The sequence below is a fragment of the Filicampus tigris genome, chromosome 2, assembly GCF_054856515.1.
Source record: "Filicampus tigris isolate MCC_2025a chromosome 2, RoL_Ftig_1.0, whole genome shotgun sequence".
Lineage (NCBI taxonomy): Eukaryota > Metazoa > Chordata > Actinopteri > Syngnathiformes > Syngnathidae > Filicampus > Filicampus tigris.
The window spans coordinates 32,661,807-32,687,176 of record NC_141218.1 but is presented as its reverse complement, the minus strand read 5'-3'; the positions used below and the strand labels follow the sequence as shown (position 1 = coordinate 32,687,176).

The 25,370-nt window shown below is 42.7% G+C and overlaps 2 protein-coding genes across 8 annotated transcripts in view; one reads left to right on the top strand and one right to left on the bottom strand.

Moving 5' to 3' along the window:
• Window positions 1–1,764: 1,764 nt before the first annotated feature.
• On the bottom strand, window positions 1,765–10,417 carry hdx (highly divergent homeobox). 4 transcript variants are annotated; one of them, XM_086024573.1, is made up of 11 exons: window positions 10,241–10,417; window positions 9,403–9,548; window positions 8,815–8,961; window positions 7,584–8,705; window positions 7,452–7,502; window positions 5,196–5,342; window positions 3,768–3,969; window positions 3,604–3,680; window positions 2,562–2,660; window positions 2,305–2,427; window positions 1,765–2,221 (listed from the first exon to the last, which is right to left on the bottom strand). In XM_086024573.1, exons 2-11 carry the CDS (start codon window positions 9,466–9,468, stop codon window positions 1,982–1,984), a joined length of 2,274 nt encoding a protein of 757 aa, XP_085880699.1. In that variant the 5' UTR covers window positions 9,469–9,548; window positions 10,241–10,417; the 3' UTR covers window positions 1,765–1,981. The 4 variants fall into 4 exon arrangements, with proteins under 4 accessions (XP_085880699.1, XP_085880696.1, XP_085880697.1 ...); XM_086024570.1 differs by having other exon boundaries at window positions 10,237–10,416; XM_086024571.1 differs by lacking the exon at window positions 10,241–10,417 and adding an exon at window positions 9,651–10,163.
• A 4,507-nt stretch (window positions 10,418–14,924) lies between these two features.
• LOC147152069 (connector enhancer of kinase suppressor of ras 2) overlaps window positions 14,925–25,370 on the top strand; it is an 83,060-nt gene continuing 72,614 nt past the window's right edge. For all 4 annotated transcript variants that reach the window (XM_086023622.1, XM_086023624.1, XM_086023623.1 and 1 more), the window contains exon 1: window positions 14,925–15,242. In XM_086023622.1, the coding sequence (XP_085879748.1) occupies window positions 15,179–15,242 (64 nt within the window). In that variant the 5' untranslated portion in view covers window positions 14,925–15,178. The remainder of the gene's footprint in view (window positions 15,243–25,370) is intronic.

The window sequence follows — 25,370 nt, the reverse complement described above, 5'->3', positions numbered from 1 at the left end:
GTATCGCCCCTGGTATGAATAATATACGATATACAGTACAGGCCAGAGGTTTGGACACACCTCATTCATGGCGTTTCTTTATCTTCATGACTGTATGGCGCCATACTGTTTACATTGTAGATTCTCACTGAAGGCATCAAAATTATGAACGAACACATGTGGCGTTGTGAAGGCCTATTCAAAAAAAAAAAAAAAAAAAAAGGTTAAACAACTGAAAACATTTTTGAACCCAATGACGGTGGTTTGGGGTGAGGTCGACCGCAGAATTAAAGCAAAGATGCAACAAGTGCTGAACACCTCTGGGAACTCCTTCCAGACTGTTGGAAAACCATTTCAGGTGACTATTGAAGTTGAATGAATAGAGAGAATGGCAAGAACGTGTAAAGCAGTAATAAGAGCTAGGATGGCTATTTTGAAGCAACTACAATATAAAACACATTTCCAGTTATTTCACTTTTTTGGTTAAGTACATAACTCCATGTGTTCGTTCATAGTTTTGATGCATTCAGTGAGAATCTACAATGTCAATACTAGTCATGAAAATAAAGAAATGCATTGAATGAGAAGCGTGTCCACAGTTTTGGCCTGGACTGTATACTCTACTTCACAACTGTCAAAGTTAAGGCCCGTGCGCCACAAACGGCCCGCGATAAGGTTTTCGACGGACCCTGGGATGATGTTGATTCATTATTAGAATCAGCCCGCAGATCGCAGAAAGCCGGTGTGGGTAGCAGATGTGATCGGGTGTCCAGAATGGATCGGGTCCTTCGCACCTGCTGGACGTCACGCTTTATATATTTCTGTAATATATTTCTTTGCCTCAATGTTTGTCACCCTCCTGGCTGTTGTGTTTGTATGTTCCGAGTTACTAAATAAAAAATAAAAACGAACATTACCGCTACTTTTGCGAGGATCGTCTTTCAGTCGTCTACGTGCCGACTGAACGTCACGTCACTGTTTCGTGGCTTTTGGAATTGGATTGTGGTGAGAATTTATTCGGAGTAAAACACGTTTTATTAAGAAATACTTCACACTACGGTATATACAGTACATACAATGTTGCTGTCCGAGTCAATTGCCAGTTCGGCAAGAGAAACGCAAACTTTCCGCTGTTGTTGTTTCACAAGACACTTAAGAGTAGTCTTCTCGGGTTGTAAGCAGAAGTGACGTACGAGCTGCTTCGCAAAAGTAGCAGTAATGTACTTTATTTGATTTTTTATTTAGTAACTCAGAACATACTGTAGCGACGCCGGGAGCGCGTCAGCCTCCCGTCATGCTTTGCAGAACCGCGTAATGCTATGCAGATCAGCATCTTGTAAATGACAGCTTAATTGAGCGAGTGTGTCTGTTACCGCAAGTGCTGTTTTGACTGTCCCATTGTTTCCAAGAGTACAGCTCCGTTCGTTACCCCGTGATGGCTTTGTTATTGCTGTTGCACCGTGACTGTGCATGTGTCGAGTGGTGACTTCCCTGCACCTGTCATTGTGTGTTAGTTGTAAGTCGTTCTGCTGCTTACTTAAATGAAAAATACTCTATACTTCTCTCTGACTCGTGAGCGCCACAATACAAACACAAAAGCCAGGGGTTGATAAACACAGAGGGAAAGAAATATATCACAAAAATACCAGTAAAATCATAAAGCGCGACTTCATCGATCAGTCGGCCCTCGGCTTTTAAGATAATTTTTTTAGTTGGCCCGCCGTCCATTTGACTTAGACACCCCTGCTCTACTGTACAGTTATTGATGAATAAAAAAGTCACAAGTCTGCTGGAAATTCTTTATTCTTTTCTCCAGACGTGACAGGCAAGGCAAATTATGTGCAATAAAAATGAATTGAATAAGCCAAGCTTCAATCCACAGGCACTGGGCACACAGCATGTTTTTGTAATGATGAACAGCTACTAACTCCTGTTTAAAATAAGATTCTGTGTAGCATCTGGAAACATTTGTTTGTGCAGACGTTTTGTATATATGAAATAGTTAGTCATTTGCTTGTACTCCTTGCATTTGCTCCTCTGATGCAGAGGGCTCAGTAACTTTAATGTAACTGTCTTTGACGTTCATCAATGGGGAGCCTTTGTTTGATAGCTCCTGCGTATGCTCAACACCAATGTGGTAGTTGGAGGACTTTTCTTCGGACACAACATCAGGCAGAGTTCCTCTGTCATTGGTTGTTTCCCACATCTGGTCCGAAGGCTGAGGTAGACTGGCAATGAGTTGCTGAACATACAATGATAAAACGATAAAGAAAACACTTGACAAGTTCAGGTTGGTATTCAAATTAAACATACTGTTGAATGTACCTGCTGTTTCTCCACATCTTTATTTCTCACAGCGCTAAGCAGCCTCTTTGTGAAGCTTGCAAGGTCCAGGTATTTTTGTTTTTGGTTTTCTAGCTCATTCTCTAAGAACTGCACTTCCTCATGCTGAAAGGTTTCAAACAAAAACAAAACAAAACTAATTTCAGTTGAAGTTATGTCAGTCAGCAACACAAGGATTGTCCAGAGACATTTTCTTTGGCTAGAATGACAAGTGTGTGTGTGTGTGTGTGTGGCCTCACCTTGAATTCAAGTAGGCTTTGCATCTGCTCTAGATCTAAGGGCACTATTTCACCCTCGTCGTCATCTTCCTCTTCTTCCCCATCAATGACTTCAACTTTCTATAAATAGAAAAATGTTCGTCATGACATCAACACATTCTGCTATTATAATACTACTACGCACTACTATCACCAATATTATTATGAAAAATATGTCTTTAACTTTAGCAGAAGTGAATAATAATTATGGTAAATAATTCTTGATCATCAACAAAAATGCTAAAGAAGAATACTAAAGTACAAAAGAAGATTAGTATAATAAAAATAAAAACAAAAAACTAACATAAAAACACTTCGCTCTACCTAAATTATAAACACGTGGACACAACTGTTGGTACCATTCTGTTAATGAAAAACCCTCAGTGGTCACAGAAACAACATGAATCGGACAAAAGTAATAAAAAGACACCTATGATGCTAATTTAAGGACACACTGTGGTTGAACGTGTCACGGTCAAATTACCAGTATTTTCAATCTTTTCTCGAGGTACCATCATTTTTGTCCAGGCCTGTTTCACAAGTTTGTTTTTTTAAATAATTCTGTTGAACCAAAATTCGATAACAGTGTTTGATTTTCATTACATTTTTTTCATTTTTAGTTACTTTTGTCAGATTCAAGTTATTTTCTGTAAACCACTGTGGGTTTATCTTTCAACAATTTTGTCCATGTGTGTATCTGCCGGTATCTATTACCTAACAGGCCTAATAATTTCGAAAATCTGTTCAACTTTGGTTGGTCTAAAAGACCAACATATCCTGTCTTAACCTGTACCTTGGCCAAATGAAAAGGAATATGGTTATTCAAAAATGAAAATATTGGAATAATTCAACTTCACAGTCATCAGCATGCTTACAAAAGATTGTCAATTTAGAAAACAGTCCAAAAAGTGAAACTGACTCATTATGTATATGAAGACCAAAGCTATACCATGGAAGAACTACAGTATTTGTAAAGAGTCTAAACGTAGCACATTGAAATACAGAAGGAGACATGTTTGAATACCACATTATTAGCCAGCGGTGCTGCACCAGTCACATTTGTTCCATTTTCATCTCTGTGGTGTGAGTCAATGGTGCTTTCTGGAGATGAGAGCTCTGCATTAACACTGAGTTCCACAGTTCAACGGGAGGTAACCGATGATGTGAATGTTGCATCAGAGGCCCCACCTTCAGAGAGGCAGAGAGATACCCCATCATTCAAGTCATCTCCGAGTTCGGGTGTTCTGAGACGATCTTCTTCAGGGCTAAATGCCACCGGAGAGTCACCTCTGGGGGAGCTCGTGTTTGTGAATAGAGCAGGTCCACCTTTAGGCGGGGGTATTTCAATACCCATGAGACGGTACTTCCTTCGTCTGTTGCTGATCCATGTCTGCCAGCCAGGGACAGAGTAAAGACACAGTGGTGAGTAATAAAGATCTGCACAAAAAGGTGAGAAGGTCCATTTTCAATAGAATAAAAGCACAGGATGGATTCAATTTAACATCTAAAATTTCTCTTAAAATGTCAAATGTATACGTTGTATTATATATTCCACAAATTTATGTTATCCACAGCATTACAATTTTAAACTACTGCACACTTGAAGACCACTTCAGACAGAGTTGAACACCTGTGTCCTGTAGGTGGCGTTCAAGTTCAGTGTTCTTGAGTATCACATTGATGTAGGTGGCGTTCAAGTCCAGTGTTCTTGAGTATAACATTGATGTCAAAAAGTAACAGTCTCAAGTAACAGTCATGCTTTAAGACTTTGCTAATGTGGTCAGATTTTGGACTGATACCGTTTTCCGGTAGGTTAAATACATTGATTGGATAACCAGATACGAGCCAAACTATGATCTTTTATTGTTGACATTTTAGATATACTGTACAACAAATATTGAGTGTGGAACACGTAAGCTGTGACCTGGGCCTGCTCACTTAATAAAAGGCTTACACCCTTACGTCTTGTCTTGTCCCTTCCCCCTAGAAATGCGCGTTCACAAAAACCGAGACATGTCCCAATTCTCCGTAATCATTCGGGGTAGGGTCATAGACAAGAGGTGTATGGCCCTGCAGCACGAAGACAGACCCCAACTTCCCTAGATTCTACACACGCCCCCTCAGCAACAAATGGAAACGAGGACATGACCGAACAAGCAGACGCGGGGAACATAAATGTAGGTCATATTTATTGCGTTTTAATAGTAGTGACATGCGTGGTTTTAGCAACACATGCAAAATTGGACAATGGAATGGTGGAAATTAATGCACACATGTCGTGTCTGCTTAGGACACTACCAGCACGCGGCTCGAAGTTATGACGTAGGGATCGAGTGAGTTCCCATTTCTGAGATGAGTTTTTTTTCCCCCCTTTGTCTTCAAGAAGAAGGTAAAGGGGGAGAGGGGAGACAAAGCTAAAGGGTAAAGAGGAAGTAATGGGATTGGGCCTTAATCTATGCAACAGATGATGCATGAAACAACTGTGCAATTTTTGAAACATATCCTCAATTGTTCTTCAAAGCACAACAATGTTAAAAACTCTTACCTCCTCAATGTATTCATCACCAGGAAAAAAAAAGACACCATACATTTAGTTTTACACAGAGGAGTTTTTACCTTAACTATTTCAGAATCTACATTGAGCTGGTTTGCTGCAGCGGTGATCTTTTCCCTGCACACTGAGCCCAGGCTGGTCATGCCTCTGTCCCAGTAGCGTTTCAGTTGAATGATATCCCCATCACTGAATTGGGTGCGATCCTGCAACTGAACACAAAATCAGCACAAAGATGCTGAGCAACAGACTGTATTTTTAGAACAGACAAGATCCCAGAAAACATTATTACATCACAGGAAATCTATCATGGAACCACCATGCTTGCATCAAGGAAGTTGAGTCAAAAACATGTTAAGTTACTCATTTTTGAAGCAGACCAAAAATAATTATTTTCTAATTTGATGAATTAGCGGGGAAAGGATGTGAGAAACTTTGAACATACAAAACAAGAATCATATCTCAGCAAGGATAAATTTGAGGACAACACTGCAAATAATTAGAAACAAAAAAAATAAAGGACGAAGCACTGACGGAAGTGACTTTTCATCTGTCGGTGTAATTGTCACTAACCGGGACAAGTGTTGTGTGTTTGTTCATGGGGGTTTCTAGAGAGGACTGCATTGACTGACTATATGTGTGTGAGAGAGAGTGCTCATGTTTTCAATAGGATCTCTGTGGGGACTGCGATGGCGAAGGAGGCAAAACCAGAAGATATCACTTCACTTTGCTATGACAACACAAATCTACAATGTTTGTTTGAGTCTAATATTTTAGGAAATGTGCTATATAAACAAACACACAACACTTGTCCCGGTATTGTCAAGGAACATGTATGTCATTAAACAGCTCTTACGTTACTATAATTCCACAAATAGTGGCTAGTTGTTACTCAATTGCAGAAGGGCTGGGGGACTATTTGGGAGCCTCTATGTGTACAGTGCTTAACATTTTCCAATTATGAAGAAGAATGGGGAATTTCAAACTCAATTCATTTTTATCCCCAATTAGAGTCAACTCACTGGGCTTCTCTGAGACATCAAAATTGAAGCAAGCATAACATGAAAAATCTCAAGGCACCCCAAACAATAAATTCTCCAAAGGATGAGTACAGAAATAATGATGATCTCATCTCAATTTACTCACAAGAGGATCATGTATTTTCTTTGCCTGTCACTACACGTCACTGACATAGCTAGGTGATCGAAGACAATATTTGTAATTAATAAATAATAATTTTCAGACAATAAGTGAAATTGGATGTGAATTTCTCACCAAACCCGTGATGATCTCTCAAGGAACACTGTGTGCCACGATGGCCTAGTTGGGAATCATTGATCTATATTACAATAATTTTATAAATGTGTTAAGCACTGTTGGTTTGGACCAAATTTGTACAACCCAATTTTGAAATATTATCACACAATAATAACTAGTGGTCCTCCGATCGATTGGCCACTGATCGTGATCGACCAATTCCCATAGAAAAGTACGTGATCAGCATGTCGATCAATGTCTTTCATTGCCAAACATAAAAATCATCCGCAGCTCGTACTTGCAGCCAACTAGAGACCAGCCTGTGTGCAGTGTGGCGTCTACTCCCCCTTTTCCTAACGCTGCATGTTACCGCCCAAACCAGTAACTATATCATAATATACAGTACATTTGTCCATTTTCTGCAATGCCAAATTGTAAATCATGTCATGTTTTAGTATAATAGAGGGATGGACATTTGGATAGAATGTGTGTTTTGAATCTGACTCATCAACCCCCCCCCCCCACCCCCCCCCAAAAAAAAGAGGATTCAACTGTAAAAAGTAATACTATCAAGCAGCCCTAAAATGTAAAAAATGTACAACTAATCCGTGTTATCGGTATCGGAATCTATATCGGCTGATCTCAGTCATGGATCTTAGTTATTGGAATCTGCAGCACAAAACCCTGACTGGAACACCCCTAACAATAATGGTATGTTATCCATGGCCACTATTTGAAGAATCATGGTACAGTGATCCCTCATTTATTGCGGTTAATGGGGACCAGAACCCAGCGTGAAGTAGAATGAGACTTATTATTATTATTTTACATAATATTTATTTCAAAGTTTTATATTGGGGGGATTTATGCCTCTGTTACGCTTTTAGTCAACCATGTGTTATTTCATTTTTAATTTGTTATGAATGCTTCTGAAAAATCTGCGACGCACTGAGGGTGCGAAAGTCAGAGCGTGAAGTAGCGACGGATCACTGTACAGTATGCAGGTCCACCTAATTAAGTGTATGTTGCACTCTTTGCACTGGATTTGGCACAATGGAACTCACTGTTCTTTTCCTGGAGTTGCTGATAACCCAAGTGGCAGCACTGACTGAAGTCTGTAAACAAAGAAAAACTCAATTAGATTCGGGCTTTCAATTCACTCTGCTGGACGACTTCATAAAATAAACTTCTCTTACCTGTGAGCTGTCATCCCCAGAATGTGAGGTTTGTGAGAAGGAGTAGCAGCCCTGAGGATTTGAGTTGCTACCAAGCAGCAGATTTGGGGAGTGGGCCGTGGTTAATGAGTGGCTCCCTTTTTCCAAAGACAGTGTCTGCTCCTGATGGATGTTATTCTGAGCAGCCATATTTGCCAGTTCTTCTTCCCTTTGCCACTCATCTTCTTCATCTGCGGTTTCCATGGCAATGGAAAAGTTATGACTGGTATCCAAAGTGTGTGAAACTGGCCTCTGCAAGTTCTGGCCTTTTAAAGTACAACCTAGTCCAGACGTATTTCTACTGCCCTCAACTCTTTCTGCAAAGGTGAAAACCTGCTGGATGCTGGGTGTCTGTTCTGAGGTAGGACTCGAGTTTTGGAGTGGGAGGGAGAGACGGGTCTTCTGTGGAGCAGAGGGTGGTGGTTGCGGATTGGTCTCGGATCTGGGCTGAAGCTGAGCCTGGGACTGATGGCAAGAGGACCATGTCTGTGTTTGTGTAGTACCAAATGGTCGAGTCCAACTAGGCGGTACGACTCCTATCCCTGCAGTCAATCCTACATCCCTGAGAGACAAACTTGTTTTCATGTCCCTTCCAGCAGTGTAGACCAGAGATGCAGAGGCTGACGTGAGGGAAGGCAAATTCTGAGAGAGTGACACGAGCTTGGAGTGAAGAGACGAGGAGCTACAGTTAGTTCTGCTCTGCACAGTCTTGCTGATTAAGGAGCAGGGCGGGAGTGCTGAGAGCTCAGATTCAGACAGTAGGGGACCTGTGGGTTTTGGCCGGGGGCGAGTGTTGGAGTTCTGGGAGTAGATACTGGTGTGTATGACATCATTATTATTGTTGTTGTTGAGAGCAGAGGGAGAAGAAGCAGAGGCAGTTGATGTGGGGAGAAGGTGTGCACGATTTTGGATATTCCGTACGGCAGCGAGTTCAGCTGGGAGCAATGCTGCTGTAGACAGTCCATGATTGGACAGAGCTCCTTGAGCTAGGGTGTGATTGGACAATAGTCCCCCAGTAAGTCCATGACTAGGTAAGGGATGAGTCAAGCCTCCATTCTGGTCTCCCTTTGAGGCAAGTTTCCGTCTTTTGTTACCAACCCACGTCTATATTGAGAAGTACAATTCAATCAATAATACTAAAAACAGAACATTGTGGAGATTAACTGATTTGAAAGCACTTGAAGAAAACTAGTTGCCATTTCATTATCCTTACCCGGACAACACTGAAGTCTAGTTTGGCCTCCTGAGCACATTGCAGTATTAGCTGGAAACAAGCCTTGCTCTGATTGGTCATCCCATTGTCATAGTAACGCTCCAGGATCATCTGCTGTTCCACTGTGAATACTGACCGCAGGTTCATCTAGGAAGCAATCATAAACAGTGATGTCACAAAGTAACTGCCTGTAGTAGACCATTTACTAGTGATGTCACAAAGTAACTACCTGTAGTAGACCATTTACTAGTCATTCCCTTTCTCTGTTTTGTGTACTCCATGACTTTTGCAGCCAACAAGCAACTTTTATAGCTGCCATTCTGACGTGGAAATTTAAGAAGACACAGCTTTTGGTCATAAGATATGTATGTATTATTAGCACTAATCAGCAATCCCAGATTCAATACAGCATGTTAGCAAGGCCAAGGCATCATACAAAACAGCAGCTCAAAACCACAGGAGCCTAATGAAATGCTAATTTAACAATTTAAGCATTGGCTTGTCATACACCTATAGGCCCAAGTGATTTTTATTTTATTTTATGCATGAAAGCAGTAAATGTTTTCCTAAAGGCATGGAAATACTCACAGTCTGGAGGCCACGCCTCTGTGGCCATGAATCCATACTGCTACTGGAAGGGAATGGAGCTGCCATGCCGATCACAGCAAAACATCCATGACTTTATGTTGTCACCATCTCGCTTCTCCACATCCTGTCTCAGTGCAACTGACCCACTGTTAAACAACGTAACCAAAGCAGAAAACTTAAAAGTTTAGTTTTAACGCTAAATATAGAACCCGCACCCCCCAAAATAAGTAAGTAAATAAGTAACTAACTAAGTAAGTAAGTAACCATCCATCGGTTACTCAAGCAAAATCATTCAGCAGACAAAATACGACATAACAATAAGAAAAAAGTAGTGACCAACTTCGTAAAACCATCTCCGGAGGATGAAAACGAACACACACAAAAATCACATGGACTGTTGTACGGCCAATAAGCATGCAGCGGCTTTATTTTGGCAGGCTCACTGCGCATGGCCACAGTCCCCATGGGTAACAGTAACAGCGATCGTTAGCAACGCCTCTTGCACAAGGATTGAGAAATAAACCTCCAACTCAGGAAGCGTGCACCTCCACAGTTTGCCACGGGCAAGCATATAGAAAACAATGCCGGTAAGCGGCACATCGGCACACTAGCTGTGAACGGAGCTTGCAGGCCCGAGCGGCCATGTCTGTACCAGCAGGCGCGAGCTAGCATTAGCAAAGCTGTCCTAAAAGCACAGCTGCAGCTAAACTTTTCCTTTCAACACGAGATTTCCCGAGCCCCGTTGCTGCCATTTCGCTGACCCTGCCTTCGAGCAAATAGCAACAAAAACCTGGCGGGAAACAACTGAAGCGGAAAGTGAAATTGCGTCCATACTTGCTTTGTCCAATTCAGACGAAGCTCCTAAATTCAAGCAGATTTCTTTCCCACAGTCCCCGTTGCTAGACAATGAAATCACACCATCCGATCATCAATTCTAATCATGATTGTGACGTGTCGACGTACGGGGGCCAATAGGAGCGCGAGATCATCATTGTAACATCCGGAGAGGGCTGAAAACTGAGCAGGCTGCCCCCGCCCCTCGTTGACTTTGTGGAGAAGGGAGCCTTGCAAGCAATATGACGAGGAACAACAAAGGCACATTTGTTTTGTTTCCATGTCAACTGTCAATACTACGGAACCTAGGTCCAAGTGAAATGAATGCATTACTTGGTTGTTTGTTACATCTCGCGAATTTGGCAGTGTTTTTCTTTTGAAAGTACTTTAACAACTAATATAATTAACACGTGTCTCAGTTTGTTTCAATAAACCACGATACACATTTAGCCTTTTCCTGGGGGGATTTATTGAACACAAACTAATAATTCATCAGCAGGGTACCAGTACCAGAAATACAAAAACATAATGTGATTAAATACTGATACAGTATATAGAACAAATCTTTTAAAAATTCCCAGTAATTGCCTTTGTAATATTGTTTCTTTTAAGTTGTTTGGAGACTTTGTAGACATAGATTGAACCCCCACATTATTTCCTCTATATTTTTTTATAATATAATATGGTAAGAAAACTTCGGAGGGCAACCCCATATACACAGAACTGGGCATTCTGTCTATCTGACGGACTGGTCATTTATCCCTCACTGACGGACGACCGTTTTGCTGACGGTTGACGAACGACGGAAAACATTTTAAAATAGACGGATTAAGCATAGGGGCGGCATGTCGGTCGACTGGTTAGCACGTCCGCCTCACAGCTCAGAGGTCGTGGGTTCGATCCCGTCCCCGGCCTCCTTGTGTGGAGTTTGCATGTTCTCCCCGTGCCTGCACGGTTTTTTTCCGGGTACTTCGGTTTCCTCCCACATTCCAAAAACATGCATGGTAAGTCAATTGGACTCTCTAAATTGCCCCTAGGTGTGATTGTGAGTGCGGATGTTTGTCTCTATGTGCCCTGCAATTGGCTGGCAACCAATTCAGAGTGCCAGAAGACAGCTGGGATAGGCTCCAGCACGCCCTGCGACCCTTGTGAGGATAAGCGGTATCGATAATGAATGGATTAAGCATAGACAAAAACCCTTTCTTTATTAGTCATGGCCGCGGGGATGGAAATAGTGAGTGTTTGTTGCTTGAGGGACAGATTTGAGTGAGGGACCAGGCTGTCAAAGCAAGCGGTCAGCTTTCCAAAGCGCAGTGAGTCACTATTAGTGTTGAAATATCATCCAAAGGGTGGGGGGTGAGTGAAAGTTTCGTAGGACTCGCCGACGGACGCCCGTTTAAAAATTGAGGCGGAGCGGCCTATAGACAGGTACTACTTTTTAAAATAAGGCGAATGACGAACGCTCAATTTTTAGTAAAATGCCCAGCTCTCTTCGCCTGCGATCTGTGTACCCTTCCGGCCTCGTCCCTCCGTCGTTATTCATAAAAATTATCCCCCCCCCCGTCCGTTCTCATACCTGTCAACTTGTACGTTTTCCCCGTGTTTTATACGTTTTTTTGATCATTTCAAATTGTGTATGCCGTATAACAATTTTTGTATGGGAAAAAAAAAAAATTAAAAACTCGTTTTTTGTTCGACCGATCTCGTCTTACCCATTTCGGCTCTAATCCGTTAGCGATTCCAACTGCAAACTTCGGCCGACTTTCACGAGCAAATTCACCCCCCCTTTGAGCGATAAACACTGTGTAAGATTTTATATAGAAATATCCGTTCCGTTTCCTCCACCTCTCCTGCTGAGCGATAAATACTGTGTAAAATTAAAAATAGATGCAAATTACAACTTTTGTAAGATTCAGCACAGTCTGGGGTTGACAGGTATGCGTTCTCGTCCTTTTAAAGTGCTTTCGTCCTTGCATTCCGTCAAGAGAATATTTAAGATTGAGTAATAACACAATACTATTGCATTTTATTGCAAAACCTTTGAGTTTTAACTTAAGATGTTTTCATGAATAATTAATACAAAATGACACAAGATTATTTTAAGAGGAAACAAAGACTTCCACTTCCGGGTCGTTATAAATACAAGGACATACTTCGCAAGCAAAAGGATAAGGTACTAAATGTGAACAGTTAGTTAACAAAATCCCGGATTACACACACAAGACAGGCTGGTCGTGTTTCTGTCAGTGAGGTGAAATAGCTGACTCCTGTGGCATTATCCATGGTACTACATGTGCTGAACCACTAGAGGGCAGAATATGCATGTGCAATGTGACTGCTTGCAAGCACATGAAAAGCGTTGTGCAGGCAATTAATGAAGGCGGCTCCGGAGAAGAGACCATGCAATGACTGAATATTTATTTGCATTATCTTGAGCATGACTAAAGCTACGTACTCCTGCAGCAGTGGGCAGTCAAGTGACATGCCGACGTCACTTGCCGGTGTGCTGGCTCTTTACGCTGCTCACACCACTCGGTCTCATCACTTGTCGTACTAGTAGAACTCGCGCTGTATCTCTTGTTGAAAAACCTCCTGCGCAGTTGGGTAACTAGTGGCGCGTTTGAAGTGTTTTCGCCGAGTCGGTTGAGATGAACTTTGATCATGGCCACTCACACGCATGAGGGACGATTAGTGGGCCGGACTAAAATCTACTTCCGCCCTTGCTTGGTCCGACCCTTTTTTAAAACTTGTCGCCCCCCCCGACCCCCACCCCTCCCTTCATCCCAAAAATGGGCGTCCGTCTGGGACGGAGGGACGGACCATTACGGCCTCGGGAAAGACTGCCCAGCTCTGTACAAGTTCGTGAACAATAGTCTTACGAGTGAAGTCACCCGAAGTCAGTTTTGCAGTCCTGCGACATATAGGACGCAAATGAACTTCACGTGTTGTCAGTTAATGTACATTGAAGACTATCTGTTATTGGTTGGGCACTTGACAAGCACGTCTACATGTAATAGGCAAAACATTCTTACTTCAAATTGTTTATTTGTCACTCCAACCTGTTGTTCCATGCGAAACTGGCATTGCAAACAATTGGTCCATCAGCACGTCACTGACGAACGCCCATTTTGCTGACGATTGACGATGACTTTTTTAAAATGGCAGACTAAGTACTGATTGAAGTGGAATGACGAACGATGAATGACTGACGGGTACCCATGCAGGCCGCTGATGGAGGGAGGTAGTGGGTCTTTTTTTTTATGTTGTATTTTGATGTTTTCATTGCACAGCACTATAAGTTGCATTTCTATGCATGAAAAGTGCTATATAAATAAAATTTAATTGATTGAATGGTTGTTTGATTGACGGATGATAACTGACGGATCAGCACTTTTTTTTTAAATACCCACCTCTGCTTCTTCTTTTATGATAGCTTAATGAAGACATGGGAAACAACAGCACATCTGCGTTTATGTGAAGCTTTCTTCAGATGCTAACCGATGGCGATGTATGTGGCTCGCAACCATAGCAACATCTTAGCTACCTGTGATCAATCATTTTCTTTTGGGTGGGTGTCAAATCCTTGGTTTGTAATGATTTTGGGGAGCCAAAAGAAACCTTGCCCCCCGACTATTACAGCCAACTATGACACGCGTACAAGGCATGATAAATGGCAAACGACGCTTTGTTAGTGGGGCTAGCCTTTCAATATGTCTGCCAGCAATGCATTGTGGGAGATGGAGAAAAGTCCAAACCACTCTATAGTTCACTGTTACTTTATATTGTTCTACATTTGTTGTATTGTTGTTTCAAATGAATGAACAAATGTTTGTTAATAAGATGTTGAATTATTCCATAATTATCTTTGTTGCCGTACAGGTGCGTTAAAACGGGCAATTTAAAAGCAATGGGGGAAAAAATACACCATTTATAGCGCCTCTGACCCCCCCAACAACCCCTTCACAATTCCCAGAAATGCTCACCCCCCTGAGAGAGAGGCTCCTCGCATAAAGTAAACTAATAAGACCCCACTGACTGGGTAAACATCGTGTAAGAATAGCTAAGGAAGATACATCTCTCTCTCTGTACATTTGATGTATGAATCTGACTCTTATAGCCCCTTTTGAACGTGTGTGTGTGTGTGTGTGTGTGTGTGTGTTGGACGGGTGACGCGTTATTCCATGACGTCACCCATGTCTCAGGTGCACAACAGGGGGCGCTGTCCCTCTCGCTAATCGCTCAGTCGAGAGATGCAGATGCAGACGACTGTTGCGGATTTCCCCGTGCATAGATGGTGCTTGACCATTAGTCAATAGTCATGCACATAACACGTTTTTTAGGTGAGGCAGACTCAACAAGAACGCACAAACTGTTCTCTCACCCAGGACGATTAACACACTTGACTGTTGCTTCACAGGCGCTGCCTTCTATTGTAATGTTTTGAATTCTATATTTGAAATCATTTTTAGCCCTCCCCTAAACGAATTTGATCCTGCGTGTCAGAAAAGTGTGGTTGGAGGGGGCGCCGAACGAGATCCTCGCTGTATGATGTGCGTTGCACCATTCCCCGGTCCATATTGCGAGAGGTGGCCCTTATGATGCTGCAGCGAGGTGGGCTGGGGGAGAGGAGAGGGGAGGGGTCCCTCCCATCGAATCCCCTTCTCACAGCGCGCGAGCTGCTGGCGGGAAGGCACGAGAAAGAGAGGGGAGGGGAAGGCGGCAGGGAGCGCGTGTGCGTGCGGGCGTGCGCGTAGATTGCACCACCGCATCCCGTTCACCGTTTCTGCAGGCGGCAATGCTCTGATGGAGGGAATAAAACCGACAACTGTCTCTTTCCACTCCGAATTATCCGGCACCACGGCACTCCAGATGTGACTGACAAGTCCTTGTATGTCGCCTACTTTCACTCCTGTGCTGTTTAACGCAGAGAGGCTGTGACATCATGGCTTTGGTTATGGAACCTATAAGTAAATGGACACCAAAGCAAGTGCTGGACTGGATGAAAGGTGAGTTAGGATTCCTTCTCTGCATCACGTCAACGTCCGGGCTTGTATGTGATCTGACTGAGGATTATGGGGTGGTGGTGGTGGTGGTGGTGGTGGTGAAGTGAGCAGCAGTGAGCACACACTGCATGCATGGAGATTCTCCTACCTGAATGAGTGAGTGGAGGGGATGCGGTGAGATGGGTTTCCACAAAAAAAAAAAGTGTGCACACTCAGCATTCATTTGTGTTATATGGTCTGTTGCAAGGCAAACCTACATGCTGCTGCTGCTGGTGCTGATGCGGTTGGAGTAAGCACCATGCAGTGGTCCCATCAATGAATGTGGAGGATCTGTCATCTGCTCCTTTCACTGACACGCTTGAAGCTCATATCACCACTCAACGTCTGTATGTGTGTGTGTCGATGTAAGTGTGTGTTGTATGCACTCATGCGCGTGATTAATGCTGTTAGCTGCATCACCCCAACACACAAACACGCACGCGCACGCACACACACAGACACACACGCACACACATCAAATCAAACCAAACCCGAATCAGCCTATTCAGTAAGATTCACAAAGGAATTTTATGTCCTAATTTGTAGAGCCCTTTAAATCGTCACTATCAATAAGAGACTGTTAGAAGTATGTCTGCGTGCATGAGGGATGATTAACCTGGTAGTGGGGGGATGTATGGATACTCACACATTGTTCAGCTAGGGAGCTGTGAGCCACAAACTGTGGCAGTCCTATTGACAGACAGTAGAGATAAAGAAGGGAGGAAATGGGGATGTCCGCAATCGTGTGTGATCAGCCAGCTTAATGGTGTATTTGTGCAGGTAGTATAACTACATTATTTGTAATGCTGGATCACGATTCTGCACGATTAGATGCTGAGGTAGTGAAGAGAGCCCCAGAGGACAAGGCAGCGAGGAAATATGGATGCCTAAGGTCCTTGAATTTGTAATTGGCCTCATCAGCTGGCTTCATCCTCGACTTTGTTGAATGTTCAAGCTGGAGCGACAGGAAACACAGAAGAGAACTGAGTCACTGTTCATTAGTTCCAATTAAATTAAACATGGTGTATGGAACATCTCAAATACAAATTAAATAGTACTGTAAATGCAACACTTTTTAAAAATGTGTATTTTCACATTTTGAAATAGTACCTTATGAAGCACTAAGTGAAGAATGACTCACTCACAGCAACAAGGCTCCACGTTTGAGTCTATGTTGTCTTGGGTATTTCTGCGTGGATGTTTTCGCTGTCATTGTGTGGGACCTCTCTGGGTTCTCAGACTTCTTCCCATGTTCCTAAATAATCTGTATGTTAGTTTCAACTAATAAATGAAATGAATAAAATGTGTCAACGGTGCCAATCAGTTTGAGTAGTTTTCTTGTTTCAGCTGATTGATTGGGTCTGGGACCATAAAAATGATCAATTCGTTGTTTTGTTTTGTATAGTTGGACTTGGGCGGCACGGTCTTGACTGCTTAGCACATCCGCTTCACAGTGCAGAGGTCAGGGGTTTGATCCCGGGCTCCGGCCTTCCTGTGTGGAGCTTGCATGTTCTACCCGTGCCTGCGCGGGTTTTCTCCGGGTACTCCAGTTTTTTCCCACATACCAAAAAACATGCATCGTAGGTTGAATGAACACTCTAAATTGTCCCCGTTGTGAATGGTTGTTTGTCTGTGTGTGCCCTGCAATTGGGTGGCAACCAGTTCAGGGTGTAGCCTGCCTACTCCCCGAAGATGGCTGGGGTTGGCTCTAGCATCCCCGCAACCCTCGTGAGGATAAGCGGCTCGAATACTGGAGTGTAAAATTATGATTTTATCATATATGATTGCGTAAATCATCGAACATTTAATGTCGGAATGAAGAACAAGGCTGATTATGTCAAGGAATCGATATAAATGAACAATTCATTCAGTCTTCGGTGCCTTGCTCAAAAGCAAACTTTCAATTATGTCTCAAACGAGCAAGCTGCCGATTCCTATTTCAGTAATTAAAAGGCTAGGCATGTTTTAATTTTGAAAACTCCGCTACTCAATATGTAATCCGTTGTGATTGAGCCTCCCGTGATATTTTTGTAGGTCAAAAAGTCTTGCCTCCTTAAAGCGAAGGGTCCCAGAGATTTATTTTCATCAAAAACATGTTGTCCAATGAAATTCTCAGGCTCAGAATCCTACTTTAGTTTTTTGTTTCCTGGATACCTGTCAGCTCCCTTAGACTGCACATCGTCACTTTTATGGAGCAGTGACTTTAAGGCCAATATTAGAAGTGCTTAAGCAATTTCTGTACCTTAAGAGACAACTCAATCTTTAGACTCGTGACTATTTTTTTCTCTGAAGCAAGGAAGCAATTAGGGCTGGCAGTCACGGTTGTTTCTTCTCATTCTTAGATGATTGAAATGAGCATTTTCTTTTCTGTGCCTGATAATCTAAAGGTTGACTTTTTAATCACCATTATTTTGGGATGTTGTTGAGAGGAAGCGAGAACATTTGACCTTGTCCAATTCAAATTCCAAAGGCATAGAATGGCTGAATTGTGTTCTAACAACAAAACTCTCAAAAATTCACTGTCAAAATAATTTACAGGTTAATCAACATTTCACTATTCCTACACGATAAAGAGAGGTACACCGTTCAGTTCAAGTTAAATTATGGATTATTTGGATAGATTATTCTCTTTATGTAAGATTGATTATTCCTTCTTTTCAGCATTCCATATCCATGGCATTTTATCAAATAATTGATTGCAAGTGCCAATATAATAGTCATAATAAGGCTGTCTGAGTGACTTCATGGACCAAATCACAGAGGGATTTACCCATAAACACAGTCATTTAAATGTTCTTCGGGGATGAATAAATTGTTGATTCTTGTTACTACGTTGATGTGATAGAAAATATTCTATTGACCATTCATTCAGAATTTTCAAGTCATTCTCCCAAAAATAGGGTTGCATTACTTTAGTCGATTTAAACCAATAGCAGACACCATACATATTCCTGAGACATTCCTGGGGTGCGTTTTAGCAGTTCGCTTTTTAGGAATCTTTTGTACTGCAAGGTTAATCTATTAAAGCAGAAGACTAGACTTTGTGTGCTGCTGAAAGTCTTCAAGCAGCACAAGGCTCATTGAAAGATGACTCATCAGCATTTATTTTGAACACCCACACTGGAGGAGTTTCCTCTAAGCGTGTATTTGTGTTTGACAGAAACTGAATGTAGCAGGGTGTGTTCCAAAAATGCTCAACGAAATGAAGCTGCTTATTGTTCCTAAAAATGATTGAAATTCAATTTTTAAAAAGAATTGGGCAATATGCAAGTACGCAAGACAAAAATTTAACAATAAAAAGTGTGTGATAACATGGTTCAGAAAAGCATTGGTTAGTTGAGCTCTTATAGAGGTACAGAAGATAGCACCTTTTATTTGCCATTTGTTGACCAATTTAAAGAAAGATACAACCAAACGGATTGGGAGATTTTTCATCATATATAGCAAGATAATGACCCATACAGAGATGGGAAATCCAGGTGCTTCTACTCAACCAGCAGGTAAATGACAGTTGCCAGTTGAATAGAACCACCCCACTGTTCCAATAGCTCTGAAGGTGAGTGCATATGTGTGGCAATGTTAGTGCCAGTCAGTGTCTGGGACAGTGACAACTGCTTTCAACACAAAGGCACATGGCAGTGAGTCTCTGGTATTAAACTTGCTACTTTGGTTGCTCACCCTGAGACACAGACTGCCTCTGTTCTGCCTCTGATACTATGTTCGAAGCCAACCCCTGCACCCCAAATCGGCAACCTTCACCAGAGGTGTCAAGTAACAAAGTAAAAATACTTTGTTATCTTAAGTAGAAATTTGGGGTATCTATACTTGAGTGATGTAGTTATTTTTCATCCCACTTTGTACTTCTAAAGTACAATGTAAAAATGTAATGTAAAATTTAACTCACAAGAACCTCTCTGTAAAACGGTCCCTGTATTCAAAGCTACTTTATTACTTCTTAGTCAGCCTGACTAACTCATGATTCTCTCTTTGGTGCATACCGCCACCTGCTGTACACATACAGTCAATGCAGTCTGGGTTGTGTTTCCGTCACTCGTCAGCAAAACGGGTGTCCATCATTGATGGACCGTTAGGTGAGGTGTGCAAATTCCGTCTTTTGTTTTTTTTTAAGTTTCCCGTCTAACGTCAGCAAAACAGGCATCCTTCAGTGATGGACAGATGGACCGGTCCGTCGGTCAGAGGGACTGCCTATCTCTGGTAATGTACAAGCGCTAGCTAATAGTACAGTAGGCTACATGTTCTATGTTGGCTATGGCTGAGTAGTTAGAGAGACATGCCATGGTTTACTGACAAGCAACAGGCTGTCATTCAATGTTGCAAACTCTTTTGGTGTGCTGCGTGTGTAATATTTGAAATTTGACTTTAGCCAAATCTGAATTTACAGTGTATGAATGAATGAATGAATTGCTTTGTTACAGATTCAGGGTCCAGACACAAACCAGATACACAATATAAAACAAATATGTATAAATATTACACCCCAAGACCAAGATAAAAAAACAAATTCTAAGAAGGATCATATAAAAGACTTCAGTCCCAATATTTCCAGAAGTGAGAGATGTATCGTATAGCACTTAAGATGCTGTTTAATAAGTGAGCAATAATTTCATTATTTGAGTCATTTAGCCAGCATGTAAATTAATACTTCAGATTTCTGAGCATGGCTTTCTGTGTATTGACCCTTTCACTTAGAAACATTTCACTTGCAGTGGTCCATCCAGGTCGATTGAGTAATGATCTTAATGCATGCATTATTGTCACGTGTAGATCGGGATTTGGACCCATACGCAGACATGACAATTAGGTTGAAGAGTAAAAAGTCTTTATGAACGAAAACATAAAGTAACTACAGAGATCAGGACTGGAGGACTCGTTATTGGTTTCAAGTGTGCCACCAGCTCTACTAAATAACACATCAAATAGGGCTCAGTTTCTGGTAGAGCTGGCTGTGTGTGTGTTGTGTAGTCCAGTCCTTTTTGCTGGCTGGCTTTTCTGTGGTGTAGTCAGTCCAGGGGCTGTCTTTGTGGTGTCTTGCCTTGGGTCTTGTATGTTCCAGTCAGTCACTAGACCTTCTGTGTTTTGTACCACTGTCTTTTGTTTAGTGCACCTTCATTTTCATAAACTTCATCCATCACTTCGTTTAGCCACTCTATCCATTTATTTTTGCCATAACATCTTCTATTCATTTAGCAGTCAGTTCATTTGTGTGTGCACTTAGACAATCGGGATTTAGGAGTGTGGTATAGTGTGTCTCTGTGTAATTGTTCCCCCATGTGTGTGTCCCGTTTATGTTTCAATGGCCAGACTTTTGTGAGAGCACCGTTTTTAATTTCCCCATCCAACCCTCACACCTATGTTAGACCCTTCCTCCCGTATCATTTTGAGGAGGGGTTGTAACAGCCACAATACTCTGGATTGAGTAATTCAAGAGATCTGGGAATTGAGCACAGGTGGACACAATAACCTAACACGACAGACACATATAAAAGAATCACAAGAAAAGCATGAAACTAAATTCTAATCAAAATCAACATCAGAATGAAGGTTCTGGCAGAATCAGTCCGGTGGACCTCCAGGAGGCCATACGAGAGGGTCTTGGCAGGACCAGTCTGGTGGGCGAACCACAGGCCAGAAAAGAGGTTCTTGGCGGGGCCAATCCAGTGGCCGTTCCCAGGTCCTGCGTTTGCTGAACTGCCGGGAATGGACCCTGGCACTGCCGAGAAGCCAGCATGTGGGCCTGCAGTTGCTGAGGAACCGGAAAGTGGGCCGGTCACTGCCGAGGAGCCGGCATGGGGGCCTGCAGTTGCTGAGGCACCGGGAGGGGGGCCTGCATTTTCTGAGGTGCTGGGAAGGGGTCCTGGCACTGCCCAGGAGCCGGCATTGGGGCCTGCAACTGCTGAGGCGCCAGGAAGGGGGCCTGGCACTGCCAAGGCACCAGGACGGGGGTCTGGCATTGCTGAGGAGCCAGCATGGGCGCCTGCAGCTGTCAAGGTGCTGGCACGGGGCCGTGGCTCATCAGCCTGCCACCATAGAGGTTGGGAAGAGACTCAAGGGGTTGGGAGTACAGATAGTGAGAAGGATAAACTAGAAGAAATTGGATGAACGGGACTAGGTGAAAAAGTACGCAGAAAAAGGCGGGGAGTGAAGTGGCTTGGGTATAGGTTTGGAATTACGTGACTTAGAAAAAGCAGAATTACGGGAGGAACCAGAAGCTCTACTTGGGTGCCTACGTTGGCCACCCTGTGTAAATGGTCAACCGGGCGCCCAAGCAAGGGTCTGATGGGAAGGGTTCCCATTAGTGGACACTAAGGGATCATCATCAGAAAAACGTGAGAAAAACTGACAAGGGTTTGAACAATGACTGCTGAAGGGACCGGGAAAACCAAAATCAGTGTCAAATCGTGGCCATCTTCACAGTCAGAAAAATCAGAGTCTAAAAACAAAACATCAGGTGTTAAACTAGAAGGAGAACATGCAAAACTAAGATATGTAGATGGCAAAGATGAGAGGGATGTGGAAGAAAAGACAGAGCTTACACGAAGGGTGTGAGGGTGGTCAGCAGGCTGAGGGCGGTTGGAGGCAGACTGGGACTTGCCTGGGCAACCCATCGTGAAGGACTGATACGAGAGGTTCCCAGTGAAAAGGCAAAGCAGCAGCCGGTGAGACAATCACTCCCTGATTGGAGGTGAAGGGATGGTTAGGAGCAGGTGGTGCTGTCTGTGACTCGAAAGATTGTATGTGAGTCTGCTGGGTCTGTGACTGGTCAGTACGTTCTGTCACGTGTGGATCGGGAATTTGACCCTTAGGCAGACATGACACGGAAGTTGAAGAATAAAAAGTCTATCAACGAAAACACAAAGTAACTACTGAGATCAGGACTGGAGGAAATCTGAGTGGGAGACAGCTTGCATCCTCACGCGAAGGTTTGATGTACTGACGACTTGTTACTGAGTAACTCGAGTTTATAAACTGTCAGACATCAGGCTTATATGGCATAATAAAGGACAAAGCATAAAAGGACCATAGCAACTGCATAGCAACTGACACATCACATAACAACCAGTCATAATAATCATAGGGTATCTTAATTTGCTGCAAGTTAGTTTTACTATAATGGACTTATATGGATATCTTTTATACTTATTTTAAGTTATATTATTGCTATATGCAATATTTGTAAGTAACACTAATTACTTTTAATTACTGTGACCGGCACATATCCCAAGTTTGGGTGCGTACTACATATCTACCAATAAAAGGTTAGTGATGACATGCCATTGAAGTTGGACTTTTTGCACCATTACAATGCTGAACTACAGTAGGATCTTGTGAGTGGATTGAATTGTTTACAAGTGTTTCAGTGTCAACTAAGATAGCACTTAGCTGCCAATACAACCACTGTTGGTCACCAGATAGACTGGAGATGTGTAAACCTTTTTGTAAACCAGAGGATGAGTGCTCCTCCTCTTGTCCGCTTGAAGGAAAGTGAAGTTACTCCGTCCCGCATACAAACACGGTGAACACGCACGAGACAAGTGGCAGTCATGATATTTCACATTTGGTCTGAAGTAGTGTATTAGCGGATTACACACACAAGAGAGGCGCAGTGCGTTTCTGTCAGTCATCAATAAAATGGTTGTCCGTCGGTACTTAACCCGGTTATCGACGATTACAGGGATGGAAAAAACCCAACTTCCGTCCTTACTTAGTCTGCTCTTTCTAAAAAAACTTGTTGTCCTTCGTCCTCTGTCTCCAAAATGGGCATCTGTTTGGGACGGACGGACGGGCCGTTCCATCCCTGGGATGCCCATCGCTGGAAATAACTCAGTTGTTGACCAGACGCACTAAATATTTGCTAAACGAGGTATGTATTGAGGTACTTTATGCAGGTATAGTATTGAGTCAAAATGTTGGCATCGTGACAACCAAATCTGTCATCGCCAGTCAGTCATTGTTATTTTAACCACGCTTCCGTCATCGTTAAGTTACTGTGCATCACTCAAACACACTCAAAGCGCTCACAATGGGTACATTATTCATGCGCTCGCGCATTCACACTCAGGAGGCAGTAAACTACGTTCTGTAGCCACAGCTGCCCTGGGGCAGACTGACGGAAGCGTGGCTGCCAGTGCCTACAGCCCCGCTGATAACCACCAACCATTCACATCCATTCGTGCACCAGGGTGTGTGGCATTGTAGGCAAGGTGGGGGAAGTGTCTTGCTCAAGGACACAACGACAGCTGACTTGGACAAAGCGGGAATCGAACCGTGGTGCCTCCGGTTACTGGACTGCGCTATATAGAGTATTTTAAGTGTTACGCGACACAATTTTTAAAAATCGTTGTTGTTTTCAAGCTCTCCATGTAATGACAGAAATATGACAGTGTTCTCTACAACCCCTTTTTTTATTACCGTAAATAGTAATTTTGAAGCTTGGAGCATTTTCAGTAACCTAGCAAGAAAAATACTGTTGTCAGTAGGCCGGTTTTGCGGAATAAATTCCAATTATTTTAGAAGCTGATATAACTGGTTGGAATCCAAGAAATGTTATTCATTGCAAATTACATTGACTATTTTGGAAGATGAAGATAAACATATATCCCTCTATTTTTTACACCACATATCTTCATGAGGCTCTCGCATAAACAGGAACCTATCGCAGCAAACTTTGGGTGAGAGACAGGATACATCCTGGAGTGGTCGCAAGCCAATCATACAGCATACAGCATGAAATCAATCCAAAATAGTTTTTATAATACATTTTAATGGAACCAGATTCAAGGACTGTTTATATGTGCAACCACAATCGAGATACACATATATTTTCTACATGGTGAACAGTAGATGTACAACATAAACATGCAGTCTGTATTGCTATAAAACAATTACAATTACATTTGACTGTTTAGGTGAACTTCATGTACACGTTTATGGACACACACGCATACACGCAAACTTGGGAGCAGGAGCTTTAAGTGGGGCATCGGTATCCATGGAAACCAGATCTGTCCGTGTCGGAGTCACAACACGTGTCATAAGATGGGGAGGCAGAATCCACACACAGATGCCTGCTACACATGCCTGGATCACATATGTAGGCACAGAGCGAGACACGTGCAAGCCAAACAGCATTTCTTAAAGACGCACACGCACACAATCCTTCATGGTTAATGATTACGAACAGCGATAGGGGAGCAGGAAATTTAGGAATAGGAAAGCGTGCTGCAAAATGAACAAGAAGCCTCCTTAAGATGGGGGTGGGGGGAATGATGGAGAAACGGGGTGAGCACAGTTCATGGCTGAGCTGCCCAGCGATGCAGTGGGCAACATATCAAAGTACCAGCTCTATCCGGACACTCAGACAGAGGCTCCTGTGTGTGTGTGCATGTGTCTTTTTGCATCTGTTGTTCCAGGAGCAAAACTTTAATGAGGGAGGGTCAATTTTGATTTCAAAAGAGTGGAGTACATTTAGCCAAACCGCCTTCTCTGTCCGTGCATCATATACCTGGAACTCAATACCAAACACCATACGTGAACTCCCGTCTCTGAACCTATTTACCAAACATCTTAACGCTTGGCTGCTGGGTGAACAACATTGTCATCACAACACTGCCTAAATTGCATGTATCTCAAGTTTGTCTTTGTCCTGTGTTTTTTACCTACTGTTACCTTACTCATTTTATCTTGTGTTTTTAACATCAACTTGCCGAAGGGACTGAAGATGGAAATTAGCCTTTGGCTGTCATCTTGTATATTTACATGTACATGTTGATTCATTTGTTTTGTCCCTCTTTTCAAATTAAGTCAAACTCAAACACACAAAATAAGGGCATTTTGCTCCCCCTTTGTGGCCTGTTTGTTCAGGTGTTAAATAACACAGTAACCAAATTAAGGTGAGGACTAAACCAACCAAAACTGTTGTGATTAGAAAGCAATCCAACCTCTAGCACAGTGATTCTCAACCAGTGTGCCGTGGCACATTACTGCGCTGTGAGAGATGTTCAGGTGTGTCGCAGGAAATCATCCAATATCAATTCTTTTGACAGAAAAATACCAGTAATTGTTTTCTAATAA